We start from the raw sequence: 15,657 nt of genomic DNA on the forward strand, positions 1-15,657 counted from the left end.
GAGGCTGTTTAGTTCTGATGCTACAGGAGAAATAAAAGGTGGACAAACTTAGAGAGGCATTCAGAAAGATGCTATCCTGCCTACCCTTAGGAGCAGCAAAATTCTCTCCTATGTTGTAAGATGTAAATTTGGGGGTGCTTTGTGTTTGGGGGGGTGGATTATTGTTTTTGTTTGTCTTTGGAGAGAAACATCTCAGCAGCTGAGGGAAATGAAGGAATGCAACCTTAACTCCAAGTCAGTGGGGTTAGGCAGCCCAAGCATGCAGACAAGTGGGTGTTTACAGAGCTGTGTTCATGCCATCCCTGGAATGAGATGATAAATGAAAGTCCCTTTGAGCCTACCTCCAAGTTGGCTGTGTAAGTGATACTGGATCTCAGGCCCTACTGAGCTTTTAAAAAACAGTACAGAATCATGATGATATGCTAGCCAGAAGTCTCTCTGATAGCTTTCACTATGTATTTGTGTTTGTGACATACACCTAAGCTGCTGAATTGGTTGCCCCCTCCCCAGCCCCCACTCTGTGCTCATGAACTTTAAAAAGCCTTTAAAGTGCGCAAAGAGCAAACTCAATTTGCCTTCCTTCAAATGCACGTGATTTTCAGTGGAAAATATTCCCAGGTTTAGATAGGATCTTTGGCAGACGAAATCCTTTTCTGTATCTCCCCACCTGTGCAAGTGTGCTTTCCTTTGACATCTGAGCTCCTTTTCCCTGGATGTGCTTTCTGTGACTTCAGTGAAGCAAAAAGAACAGGGCCTCGGCTAATTAGTCTCCGATCAAATAATGCCGGTTATTGTAATTGGTCATTGTCCGAAGACGCCGAGTTCTTCTCCAGCCTCTAGGTTGCCTGGCACAGCTTAGTTAGCTAACTATTCTGGGAATGTTCCTATTATCTGTTTTTCTTTGCAAAAGAAACTGGAGTTTGTTGAAAGCTGGTAATAAAAGTCTGCCCTGGTCTGAGCTGAGACTGCGCAGAGAGGGCCTGGGAAAGCATGACCTCCATGAATCAAGTGCCCCCCACCCCAAATAGCCACTCAATGATGTTTAGTTTCCATGTATATGAGAATAATAAACCCACAAGGTTTTCCTGCTAGCTAACACTCCCTCCTCTGAGGATCTTGTGCTCTACGGAGAAGGCACAAAACAAATTTAATGACCGAAAGCGTTGAGGGTAAAATGGTTATACAGAAAAACCAACAACTCACAGACAGTTTCCTACCAATCGCCGCCTTAATTTCCATGGTGGCTACTGTCAAAAGACGCAGGTGCTTAGTGATACTACTGGATGCTAGGTCCAGTTCCCTCTTTGGTTTCTGCTTAGAGAAAGGACGTTCTAGGTGGTTTACCTGTTCCAGACGACCTGAAGACTCTGGGGCTTACTCAGCAGGAACCACTCTGGAAAAGGAATTCCACAGAATGATTAAAAATTAAATGGATTGGGGGGGGGGGGGAACATCCCCCCTCACCTAAAAACCAACTAATCCTATGCCAAAAGTGTTCTTTAAGGCATTGCCAACTATTTTATGAACATTCTAAAGGCTTTAGAGAAAGAATCGCTAAATACAGAGCTAACAAGAAATTCTCAAACACCATCTATATGCAGAAGGCCGTGTTGAATGCTATAAGGGGTACAAAAGAAGTCAGGCAAAGAAGCATTTATTTATGTCTTCTCTGTGCGAGGCTGAGTTCAATGTACTCAGAATACCAAGGGGAAAAAATGAAACAGTATCTTCTCTCAAGGATCCTATATTCTATTGGGGAAAGGGAGGGAAAGAGAGCCAAAATGCCCATGTATAAGTATATATCAAAAATAAATACATGTAACAAAGCAATTTGATGGGGAAAACTAGTAACTTAGATCATTATCCAAGTTTTCCAATTTTGTTGCTGCAATTATGTTGCAAAACATAACCCTATGAAAAACTTGAGTTCTATTGCAGAGCAAAATAGCAATAATTCCAGTGATAAATGAAGTAAAACTATAACAAAAGGAGGAGAGGAAGAGAATGAGCCAGGCACTATACCGAGCACCATTTACAAATATTATCTCATTTGATTCTCATAATACCCCTGAAAAGTAGATGCTGTTATTTTCCCTGTTATGCAGTGGGGGAACTGAGGCAAAACAGAGGTTGAGTAACTTACACCCCCCACCTAATATCTGAAGCTACATTGAACTGAAGTCTTCCTGACCTCAGGACCAGCACTCTCTCCACTGTGCCACTAGCCCCCTCTAGGCAATGCAATAAGGTGAGTCAACTTTTAGAAGTTTTCTTTTTTTCTTTCTTTCTTTCTTTCTTTCTTTCAATAATAGTTTTTTTTATTTTCAAAATATATGCAAAGATAGATTTCAACATTACCCTTGCAAAAACTTGCATTCCAAATTTTTCTCCTTCCCTCCCCTTCAGCCCCTCCCCTAGAAAGCAAGTAATCCAAAATATGTTAAACATGTACAATTTTAGAAGCATTCTTATGGTAACTGTTCATATAATCTGACCTGCAACAATGGAAAGACATTCTGCTAGGGATAATCCAAAATAGATAATCAGAAAATCATTTTTATTTGCCTTTGGACAATGTTTGGTACTTACATTTAAATATGGATGAGTACTGGTATTTATATAATGCTTAAAAATGTTTCAAAGCATTTTACATATGTTATGTCCTCTGAGCTTGACCACAATCATGCCAAGTAGATCCTATTGGTATAGCATTATGTTTATTATTGAAGGAACTTCAGCTCAGAGACAAAGTGACTTCTCTGTGGTCACACAGCTAATCATATGAGAAATATAATCTGAACTCATGTGTTCCAGATTCTATGTGTGTAACTCTATCTACAATACCATGCTGATGTGAAAAAAGGAATGGATATAGATTGCAACCTGCATTGATGGTGGAAATGCCTACATCGTGGAATTCATGGATCTATAGAAGTACTATAAAATAGATTTTGCCAATGTTTATGGAATTAAAAAAATCCAAACACCATACTACAATGATCAATTTCCAAAGTTCTCATTCAGCTATTCCCTCATTTTTTTAAAATCGCAGATTAAATAAAGTATTTTCATGCTGCATACTTACAAGTTTTCTCTGATGACATCCTTCCCATTCCATAAACACTCATTCAGATCCCAGTGCCATATAAATACAATACTGAAATTCTCACTCCTTCTATTTCTTTTCCCCTGGAGCTCTAGTTTTTTTGTTTTTTTGTTTTTTTACAATCTGATACTTTTTGATTTATTGTATGACCATACATAACAATTATTCCTCACATTAGCCTTGAGACCTTTGAGGTTTTCTCCTTCCCCTGCCCCTGATACTTTTTATTTCTGACTGATCTTGTATTTTTTAATTCTCATTTCTTCTTTGCATTTCTACATTTTTTTCATCTGCATCTAGGTATTTTTACCTTCTTTTCCTTATCCTTTTTTCCCATTCCTTCCTTTCATTCCCCTAGATGTTCTCTCTCCTTTTCCTCATCATAATACCTTCAAATGAAGCAGTTATTCCAAAGCAAAGCTACACTGGCTTTCTTCCTCTTTTCCTGCTTTTGTGGTGCATCTTTTGTTCTTCTCTAGCTACTGTCTCAGATTTCAAGTGACAGAAGGTGAGTGGGGGAGGTAGAGAAGAAAACAATCTTTATTTTCCCCCATCTCTTCTGGAAACTCTCTTACATCATTCTTCAGAAGCTATTTTGCAGTAGGAGAAATAGATCAAGTAATTTAAACTCTGCAAAACAAATGAACGCCATGTATAAATACCAAAGTAGAATCCAAGTTCCCAAACTAACTTTATGCTTAGCTGTTGTTGTTCAGTCTTTTCAGTCATGTTCAACTCTTTCGGACCACATTTGGGGGTTTTTTGGCAAAGATACTGGAGTGGTTTGCTATTTCCTTCTCCAGCTTATTTTATAGATGAGTAAACTGAGGCAAATAGGGTTAAATGACTTGCCCAGAGTCACACTGTTAATACATATCTGAGGCCTTCCTGACTCCAGGCCTGATGCTTTATCCATCATTGTACCACTTAGCTTCCCTAGTACAGAGTAGGCAATTAATAAATGGCTATTGCTTCCATTAGCTTATACTAAGAGTACATGCCATTCGATTTCTTATCGATAAAAGACAGAGTTGAAGTAGATATTGAAACTTTGCCTTCTGGAACAAAGATCATTAGAGTTGATTAAAAATTGAGGTTTATAAGTAGATCAAATTGTGCTGAGTAAATCTGAGGCTTGGGTAATTGCTTGAAGTTCATACTTAGAGAATCTCCTTGGGCAAACAATGCAGTGACAGTGATTATAAAAAACGCTATTCTCCAAATCTCCTGGCATGAATTCAATATTTCCAAAGAGGACAATCAGGGTATGCAAGTTATTGAGAGAGAAATAGGCAGGGCCCTCAACCTGTCTTTCAAGTTCAGGGCTCCAAATTTAATGACTCACCATATTGTCATTAGGCAGGCTTTCCCCTACTTAGTAGTATCATGAAAATGATGTATTTTCTGAATGTCTGCATTTTAAAAAATGAATAAAATAATAGTAGGCTGGAGCATTGTTCTTTGAAGTTTAACTTTTGTATCATATCTGATAAACTTAGTTGGTACTCCCAAGGACTGAACTTGCAGTCAAGAATACTCTTGAATTGCAAGGATCTATGGAGAACTATATAAATTCATAGATTTAGAACTGAAAAGAACCTCAGAGGTCAGTTCCCTCATTTTATAAATTAATGAACTAAATCTGCAGGTTAGGTGACTTGCCCAGAGTCAGACAACACAGTAAATATCAAAGGCAGAATTTAAATATGAGCCCTTTGATTCCAGAATCAAAGCTATTTTCATTGTATGATAGAATAACCTTTATCTATACAACTTGAACCTAAATAGGATACCATTCTATAGTATCTCTGACATGTGATTGCCCAGCCAACTTTTAAAGACCTCCAGTGACAGGAAACTCATTATCCCTCAAAGCAATATATTCCTCTTTTAGGCAGTTCCAATTGTTAGAAAAATTTCTTCATATTGAGATGAGATCTGCCTCCTGATTGCTGGAACCAGCTCATACTGGTGCATAAGAGATGATTGTTATTTTCAATGAGAACATTTGCACCTCTGGAATCAGCAATCCTTCCTACAGGATTTAATTTATTTTGTATTGAGATTTAATAGTAATGGGAAAATGTTAATAACACAAAATAAACTTAAAAGTATGTCATATATATACTTTTTTGGGGGGGAGAAGCAATGTCAAACATTTATCTATACACCTCTGAATACACCATAATTCCACTCTGGTTGGCAGGATACATGGCTATGGAAAGGCTCATCGATGTGGCTCAGTCATGGTCATGTGATTATATTCATTCTCTATAAGAAGAACAAAATGAGTTTTTTCTTTTTTAAATCAAGTATGCAGATTTTAAGTTGTGTCTAATGAAATGGAAGTATGATATCAAAAGCAGAACCCAAGTCTCATAAATTCTTTCAGTAAAAGGAAGGTTTTATGTTTCCTGATGATGATTAAAGCTTCCTAAAATTACAGTTTTGGACCCCAAAGCACAATGTGTTGCACATAGTAGAGGTTGAATAAATATTTCTCAGTTTCCTGATTAACTATGAAATATTTTCCTCCTATGTCTTGGATAAACTGAGGCATGGAAAAACGTACCTGTCCAAGATCTGGGAAGCACAATCAAGTCTTTTAAATCTCAAAGCTTTTATCTTGCACTAGCCCACCCAGATAACCTGATGCAAAGTGACCTTGCATCTCTCATATTGATTTTTCCTGTAGTTAAACAGTTCCAATCAATGAGAGAATGCTCCCCCAATAGATAAGTATTTTACCCAACACCATTCCAGGAGGAATTGGTTTTTCTGTTTTCAACATCATCTAAAAATAACCGGTCTGTATGTGGCCTCCTCTTCATTCCTATTACAACTGTTTTGTAGTAAATCATTGGTACAAGACTTTTGCTGTCTTTCCTTACCTTTCCAAATCTTTTTAGGATTCCCTTTGGGTACAATGGAATTTCTGAGAAGGAGAGACATCAGAAATTTGCAAAAAGGAACCAATCTACCACTGAAAATCTTGATAACAATAAAATAAAAACAAGAGTTGTACTGTTGCTATCCTAACAAAAGGCTATATTTTACATAAATGTTTAATGAAGTCAAATACACAATTAATGGAAACTTGGTTACTGCTTAGTCAACAAACACTTGCTGATTAGTGGCTAACATTACCGTAGTATCATTGTTTGGACTCTACTTAAAACATTTTCCAGTTACTATGGTTTTGTCATAGTTGACCAAGGTTATCTTGTCGAACTATATCTCCCAGTATTTATCAAATACAAGACATTCTCGAGATACCATATATTTGAACAATTAATAATGTTGCTACTCTTCTTTGGCTACATCTTAAAGATAACTTAAAAAACACCCTTTAAACCACTGTGAAGTGCACATATGTATGCATATCTGAATGTTTTGTTAAAGCTGAAGTAACATTATGAAAATATGTGGTCTGTTTGTGTCTATCATAGCAATTGCCATATTTCTTGAGTAGATGGAATTGTTTAAAATCTCCAAGGCTTATATAGTCTCTTCTTGTATGGTCAGGATGCCAAAGTATTCTCAGGCAATATTGAGGAAAGTATCCTGTGGAGTGGAGACAGGGCACTCATGTTTATATTTTCCTCCAAAGATTTAAAATCAAATTTCTTGGGGCATCAGAAAGAAGCTATTGGGAAATTTATGGTATATCAGTAAGGATTTGATTCTAAGGAACAAACTGTAGTTCTTATACCGTATAGCTGAAAGTATACTGGATTCAGTCAGAGGATGTGATTTGAATCCAGACTCTTGTACTTTCTGAGTAACTGTAGTTTCTCTTTTCAGTCTCATTTTCATCATCTGTAAAATGAGGAGGTTGGACTAAATGAACTATTAAGTCCTTTCTAGCTTGTGATTCTATCTATTCAAAGGATGGGGAGATGAAAAATCCTAGGAATAGTACCAAGACATCCCTGTTGCCTTCCAAAGGGAATCCTGCCTTTTAACATAAGGACTCTCAGAAATCAAACTGGATTATTCCTGGATATATTCCTGGATACATCACAACTAAAAATCCATTTATTCTACAAAATTTTTTATTGTAAAGTTTAAAAATCACAAGTTTTGATGGTCAAATAAACACTCCTTGAGGACAGGGACTACTTCTACTTTGTCTTTGTAGACCAGGATGGAAGAATCATAAATTCAGAACTGAAAGATAAATCATAAATCATCAAGTCCAGTATCTCCATTTTATAGGTGAGAAATTGATAAAACCTTCCTCTATAAAATATTTTGGTATCCCCACCATACAAGAAGAGACTATAAGCCTTGTAATGCTAAACAATCCCAGTATACAACAAAATGGAGACATTTATTCAAAAGGAAAGGAAGCTCATCTCCTCCAGAAAGATAGCAGTTGCTGTGGTAGACACAAACAGGCTACAAATTTTCAGTGTTACTTCAGCTTTAGGAAAATATTCTGATTTGCTCATGGTCAATTATACAGTAAACATTTAAAAATATTTGTTGAATTGAATTTATTTGATGGTTAGCAAGAAAGATTCATTTATCAAAACAATATCAGCATGCCTTTAGTATAACACTGAAGGGTTCAATTGAAGATATTTCTTTAGTTTAGAGTTTAGTTGAGGATGGAAATTATTTTAAAAATTGAACCAGCACCATGCTTTAGGCCCAAACCACCTCCCTGGACTTGAAAAAAACTTGACTGTTTTCTCCATAAAATCATTTTACCTGCTTTTGATTTGCTATGCTTTTCCCCCCCAACTCTAAAATCATGTATTTCTACTCAATACAAACTAATAATTGCCACAAAATAAATTAAAGATGAGAAAACTAAAAATAAATGTAGGGACTAGGAGAAACTATTAATGAAGATCAAAGTGGAATGTGTATCTAAATTAATTTCAGTGACTGATTTGGGGAATGGGTTAATAAAGATGTTAATAGTAACTCCCCAGGAGCTTTTTTGCTAAGCTCTAGGACTGAAATAGTAATGAGCCCAATCATGGTTCATAGCATCTCAAATGCTAGGACTTTCATTAGCATCTGGGAGGAAAGGCTGCTGGAATTCTGAGTCAAGTAAAGAAAACTATGATTCTACTGATAGGGCATTTTAGAAACCTGTTACCAAAATGTCTTAATCACTTTAGGACAGAGATTCCAAAACCAGTGTGGGCTGAAAGGCACAAACCACAAAGTAGGTTTTCTACTCTTAAGATTTAAGTCTATCTTGTCTTAAATGACAAAAAAATTTAGATGCCCCCTTTTTTGAGCTATTTAAATTATATAGATGTCCTTTTTAAGAGCACTTAGTATATACTAAGGACTCAACAAATGTTTTAGATGGTGATAATAATACTTGTGGTTTTAGAATATTCACCAGTTAGTTCCCTGATACTCAGCAAAGTGTAAGGAAAAAATGATAATCAACAGCTTTCCAAGGAGAGACAGAAATAGGAAAAGAGAGGGAGACAGAGATACACACATACAGAGATAGAGAGAGACGGAGACAGAGACAGAGTGATCAGTTAGAATTACTCATAATGATCAGCCTAGGGAACTCAGAATATGTAGTAGTAACCAGCAAAAATTGGAGTTCCTTCCAAAAAACCCAAAGTAGGATTAAGTCTCTCATTTGCCATGATCTTCACAAAACTTGTATGGGGGGGTAAAGGGGATGGAAGTAGTGAAGGAAGGAAGATGGTGTAGTGAATAAAGCACCAGCCCTGAAGTCAGGAGGACCTGAGTTCAAATACAACATCAAACACTTAACACTGTGTAACTCTGGACAAATCACTCAATCCTAATTGCCTGCTCCTGCCCCCCAAAAACTCCAATAACAATTTGGATCAGGGTACCGGGAATGAGGACAATGAATAAAATGGGATAATCAGAAGAGGGTGAAAGGAAAATTATCAGCTATTCAAACTGATTTGGTGTTGATATTTAAAGCTATATTTCAATATGTTTCCTTTGTCTTCCCATGTATTTTATTTTATGCATTTTAAAATATTAATCAGAGAAGAGGTTCCTAGGCTTTACTAGGCTGAAAAAGGATCCAGGACACAAAAAGGTTGAGAATCCCTGTTTTAGACCAAGGGAAGGACTGACAAAAATGATATCAGTAGTCCAGAGGCAGAAGATTTGAAGGTGGGGTAAGTAAAATAAGAGATAGAAGTACTGGGAGCATCAGATCTCAGGCAAGTCACTCAAAGCAGGCAAGAAGACTTGGATTTTCTGGTAGCATCACATGAATTACAGAATTGGAAGGATTCTTAGTATCTTTTAGTACAACTCATATATATAAAAAGAATCCCAGTATAACGCATCTGACAAATCATCATCCAGCCTATGCTTAAAGTGGGAGGCCAACTCATTATTGAACAACTCTAATCATTAGGAATTTATTTTTTCAAAACCAAGCTTAAATATGCCTTTGTAACTCCTACCCATTGTCCTTGGTTCTATTCTCTTGGGACAAACAGAACTAGAGGAAACCATGTGCAAAACAGCCTTAAATACTTTCTCCTACTACCACCACTATGACCCTAGCCTTCTCTTTTTCAGGCTAAACATCCCTATTTCCTTCAACTTATTCTCATATATCACAGCCTCAAGGCCCTTTATCATCTAGGTTGCCTTCTTCTGGACACTCTTGGGCACTTCTAGAGCCATAATGCTTGGAACTGAACACAATACTGCAAATAAGGTCAGCACATAGTGGGACTCCTATCTCCCCATGTAACCTCAAATCACATTAAGTTTTTGGGCTGCCATATCATACTTCAGCCTCATAATGAGCTTGTAGTCCACTAAGACCCCATTATATCTCTAGATCCTTTTCAGAACAATTACTGTCTCATTTCTCCTCCCTCCTCCCCATCTTTTACTTATGAAGTTGATTTTTTAATCTAAGTAAAAACTTTACATTTATCCCCATTGAATTTAATTTTTATTATGGAATATTATATTATAATGCTCTAGCTTGTGAAAAATCCTTTCGTTAGTCAATGAACATTTATTAAGAGTCTGCTATGTCAACCTAGACACTGTGTTAAGTGCTGAAAGGTATTCTCAAAGAAGTCACAGACTAATGGGGAAACAATATGCAAATAACTATATGAACAAACTATATCCAGAGTAAATTTGAAATAATCCAACGAAGGAAGGCACTAGAATTAAAGAGGATAAGGAAGTTTTCTTGTAGAAAACGAGATTTTAGTTGGTACTTGAAGTGAGGAAAGCTAGGAGGCAGAAGTGAGGAAAAAGAGCATTCCATATATGAAGGCAACCAGTAAAAATACCCAGATTCAGGAGATGGGGTCTCTTTTTTGACCCCATCAAAAGGCCAGGGGGGGCTAGTGTCACTGGATTGCAGAATACATTCAAGAGTTAAGGGGAAAAAAGAGTTAGGGAGCTGGGCAATAAGTTATAAGAAGCTTGCAAAGTGAGGGATGCCTAGATTATAAAGGGTTTTGAGTGCCAAGAAGGATTTTATATTTGATTCCAGAGTCATTGTGTTTTACTCAGGAAGATACTGTTTGTAACATGGTTAGAGCTTCCATTTAAGAAGATCATTTTGAAAGCTGAATGGAGAATGCACTGGAGTGGAGAAGCACTCACGGGAGAATCTATAGTTCAAGTGTGGGAAAAAGAGGATTAAGAGCATAGTAGGGACAGTGCCTAAGGAAAGAAAGGGGATGTGTGTGAGAGATGTTTCAAATGTAAAAATAAAAAATTCATGGCAACTGATTGGATAAGGGGGCGAGAGAGGGAGAAGTCAAGGTTTTGAGCCTTGGTGCTTTGGAAAAGGACTGCACTCTCAGCAGAAATAGGAAAGGTCAGAAGAGGAGTGGGCTTGGGGAAAAAGATAAACTCAGTTTTGGATATGTTGAGTGTAAGATGTATAGTGGCTATCCAGTTCCAGATATCTAAACGGCATTCATTGATGCAAATCTGGAGGTTATCAGAGAGGTTAGAGATCCTAACTGTCATTCATTTTGATAACCTCTTGCTATTAATTCATTCCTATAGTTAAAACAGCACATAGCCCTGGTATTCAGGAATACCACTGTACTAACAGACCATTGCAGCTATTAGGCAACTTGTGAGCTACAAGTCTGATTGTATTCACATGTACAACCACACACAGAGATGGTCCAAACCCTTTGGGTTCAGAGCATTATAGCTCTTTATCATCACAATAGGGGCTTTCATCATTTTAAATTTCAATCTTTATCTGTCCTATGGAGAATGAAACATCCATCCTGGAATTCAGATCAAAACTGAACCTTCTGAGAGTGCAGGCTGTCACTGACAAGCTGCCATCTGATACCATTTGGAAGTTGCTGGCTATTTCTTGCTTCCATCTTGTGGTAGAAAGCTGAAAACACAAGAAAGGCATCTGAGAGCCTGCTGTAGGTAGGATTCCCTTTGCCTCCCTCTAATGCATTTGATTCTCAGTCCCTGCAGAGCCTTTTGTAAAAACTGTTTCCAGGCTTTCAAGATTTCCACCAAATTCTTCCCATTTGAAAACTTCCAGGGTGAAGGTTTCCTTCCTCTAACAACTGAAAGAGCACCAACCAGGATAATCCCGGATGCTCCCCTGTTGCTGAACTCATGTCTCCAATCAGTCATGACTTCAGCAGCAGATACTCCTTTAAAAGTTCCAAGGACTCTCTGGACTATACTCTCTTCCCTATGGGAACAAGCATCAAAGAGATGGGAATAAAATGCTTTGCACACATCAGGGACTAATTGCCAATTTGGCAAATGCATTGACTAATGTCATTCACTGTTATTTCTAAATCCTCTCCTGTCCTTGACCCCCACTATCTAGATGTAAACTTGGAACCATTAGTGGAGAAGGATAAAGTCTTCTGGTACCACGAATGGAATTGAGAGGGATTTAAATTCAGTGCTTTTGAGTGTGGTGAAATGAACACAGCAGTACATTAATGCTAGGATTTGAGCTCACACAGCATGAGAGCTTTCAAAAACCATGTTTAAGGAAGCAAACAGAGCCACTACCAATCCTTTCAGAGGAAGCAAAAGAAGTCGGACAAAACAAGTGAGTACAAATAAAAACTGCAACTGTGCTGGAATTAGGTAGGAAGAAAAAAGGCTTTCTTTACCAAAGAAGATTCACATATGGGATAGTGACAGTACACCCTGCAAAAAGATTGGTAAGCTTTGGCTTGTTAGATGCTGCTAGATGCTTGGAAGCATCTTCAAACTGCCCCCACATTTGGCTGGCAAAACTGGGTCAATTGTCAGGGTGGAATCTGGATTAAAATGCCGTAGGAAAGGAAATTTGGAAAATGTGAGCAGGATACCAGCACCACTGAAGTGTAAATAAAAAATAAAAAACCTATACATTCTATTTTTCTCTCAAAGTTAACTGTTTTTCATGTTCCCAAGAAAGGCAAATTGCTTAATTTGGGATCAGTTCTCTTTTACTGTAGACTTTTTTTTTAAATTGGTTCTAACTGGTTCTTCCAGTCCCTGTGTGAGCTATGATCAAATCAATAATACTTTTTAAATATAGAATGTTCTGAGAGCCATGTCCTGTGGGAAATAATTCTCTTGGCCCTCAAAGAAGAGGTGGGTTCCAAAGTATGAAGCCAGGATTTTCTTGGGGAAAGGATGAGATGAGATACTTTGCAAAAAAGGGGAGAGGATAAGAAGTCCCAAAGTTAAATTAACATCATACTAAAATTTTGTATTAGCAAATTTTAATGAGAAAAAAGTTTCAGCTTTCTCTGAACACCTGGATTTCTTTCTCTCTGCCATAAGCAGCCAGACTCCCAGGACCCACTTATTCACCCACCTTTTCCTCCCCAGAATTGAGATTTTTAATATCTTCAGATTTTAAGATAATAGACTCTCAATTCCAATCCCATGCCATCCTTGTTTATTTCCTGCTAACTCCTGATGCTCTTCTTTAACGAAAACCCAAATTCTTCCCCAGTCCTCTTCCCCTCCCCCACCACAGACTGGTTAGTTCTGGAGACGACACATTCCCAGTTCTCCCCGCCAGTTTGATTAATGTGTCTTGGCTAATTGTGTGAAAGATGGCAGTCCTTTAGCAAGTGTGACCAGTTTATTGTTCAGCCAATCACGGGAGCCTCAGTTAGCATGTGAAAGGGGTGGAGAGAGGGGGGAGGGGGAGTGCTCTATCGGCTGAGTCAAAGGAGGAGCATTTTGGGGGGTCACAGGGCAACACCCACTTCTTTGAGGGGATGTTACTATGCTCTACTAAACCTGTAAACCTCTTACTCAAAGCACTTTTTTCTCCTCCCTCCTTTTTCAAGTAGATCTTTTTTTCCCATGGTGCAAGCAAGCAAGACACTGGCTAGTCTGCAGACGGATTTCACGTTCCAGGGTTTTTAATATTTCACTTTTATATTTCGGTTAGAGAATGATCCTGCTGAGAGGCTGGGAATCCGTGCTCATCAGATCCCCTCACTGACACTTGGATATATTGCTCTGAAAGCTATCCCAGGAGAAAACATTAAACAAAAAAAAAAAAAAAAAGAAAGAAAAGAAAAAGCCTACTTTTCAAAGCCTACTTCTCAATCTGCCCACATCAAAATAAGACAACTGGCCCTTTGAAGTTGAGGACACAGACTTCTCAGCCTGCTTCCAAAAAAGAAAAAAAAAAGAAAAGAAAAGAAAAGAAAAGAAAAAGAAAGAAAAGAAAAAAAGAGAGAAAGAAAGAAAGAAAGAGAAGGAAAAAGAAAGGGAGAAAAATGAATCTTTTCAATTGTATACTCTTCTCTCTTTGCCCACATCAAAATCAGGGAGAGTATCCCTTTAAATCACGGCCAGAAAACCTTGTAACTTAATTCTATTAATTAAGGTCATCAGGAGAGCAGGGAAAAGGTGATTTGCCACTCTGTGTTGCCTTGCTAACCAGTGTAAAATGTCCATTCCCTAAATTATGTCAGCCCTCTGTGCTTTACTATCAGTACTGAAGACTGATTTTCTTTTTACAAATCAATATTGAAATGGAAGGAGCTGAGTTCCTAGAAGAAGAAGGGGACATTAGTGACAAGCACAGGTGCTTATACCTTATAGTGATTCCTTCAGAGTTTCAAGCACCCTGCACCTTTTCTGTGGAGAGGAGAAAGTAAATCTTGGGAAAGTATAAGGTCAGGGGGGTGGTGGTTCTTTGGGGATACTTCTGAGCTGACAATAGATCGGTCTTGGACTGTGTTGTTGCCCCCTTACAAATTACTACCTGTTGTGAATGTGGTTTGTATTACTGATGTCATTGGTCCTGTGTCCAAGCCATGACAGATTCTTCAATTTTTGATATACAGAATTTCTTAAAAGTCTTAGTGCTATCATGTTTAAATAGCTTTAAAAACTTAAAATGGCACTTAGACTTTTGGGACACCCTGATTGTACCTAGAATATCTTACTAATAACTTGAGCAGAAAAGTTAAAAAGGTTTTACCTTTTGAATGAGTCATTTTGAATACTTGGTTTTAGTGTGTTACCACAGTCCTAAAACAAAGAAGAATTCTTAACAGTGTACACCTTGGCTAGAAAAGAGACTGGATAAAAGACTGGATGAGTTACTGCAAATCCACCATCATTATTTGAACAAAATGCCTAGGAGATGCAGAGCCCTTTATAAAACTTAAATCATTACATAAATGTTAGCTATTATAATTATAATAATAATTATTGTTAATTATACTCATCAGAATAATTAATTAATGAAGGGAATCTGATGGCAACGATCATTGCAGTGGTTAGAATAATGTTTGTTTTATCTTCCATAAAATGTGCCTCTAAACTTCTATCCAAGTAAAAACTGTGGAAACTTAAAGGGACCATATTTTGGATCATCCCAGTGCAAGATAGGAAGCATGAAGGGAGAAAGAAAATGAGGAGCCATTTTTTCTCATTCTTTCTTGGACCAGTACTTGTCTATGATAATTGGAAAATGGCACTATTTTCAAGGCCTTGGTTTCCGTGAGGAGCCTGTTAGCTGCCTTTCTTCACCAAGCCCTAGGGGCTGGGAGTAGGATTGGGGAAATGGCCTTATTCCAAACCCACTTATTTGCTGGGGTGGAGACTGATTTTTGTTACAATTGGAACTCCTGGATTCTAAATTATAGCTCAATTGCTAAGCAATTGTATTTAGCATATTATCATTTAGTTTGGATATCATAATTCTCAAAGCAACCAAACATATTTTACAGTTATTCCCTCTCCTTCAAGGCCAAGGAAACCCTATATGAGACTATAGAGTATCTGAATAAACCTTGTTGATTAAACCAAGACGTCTATTGGTTGATGTGCAGCTGGTTGAGTTAGGACAGTAGGAAAGCAAAAATACTCAGCCTTCTATTTCTCTCATTTTCCTCCTCACTTTCCATTTGCCTACCCCTCCTCCACCACACACTATTTCCTGTTCTCTAAGAGCCTCTCTCCAGGGTAAGCTCAAACCAAAGGGGGCAAAAACAACATTGTTGAAGTGTCAGACAGAAAGAACATTAAAGAAATCCAAGTGATCTGTGGGTCTAAGTAGACCTGCTCTGTTTCTCTTCTCC

General features: G+C 37.7%; 1 protein-coding gene across 1 annotated transcript in view; it reads right to left on the minus strand.

The window, feature by feature from the left end:
* Positions 1-15,657, minus strand: part of CDK15 (cyclin dependent kinase 15) — a 104,407-nt gene that overhangs the window by 30,109 nt on the left and 58,641 nt on the right. Inside the window, exon 11 of the mRNA XM_031958320.1 lies at positions 1,345-1,393. Within this exon, the coding sequence (XP_031814180.1) occupies positions 1,345-1,393 (49 nt within the window). The remainder of the gene's footprint in view (positions 1-1,344; positions 1,394-15,657) is intronic.

The sequence above is a fragment of the Sarcophilus harrisii genome, chromosome 3 (genome assembly GCF_902635505.1).
Source record: "Sarcophilus harrisii chromosome 3, mSarHar1.11, whole genome shotgun sequence".
Taxonomy (NCBI): domain Eukaryota; kingdom Metazoa; phylum Chordata; class Mammalia; order Dasyuromorphia; family Dasyuridae; genus Sarcophilus; species Sarcophilus harrisii.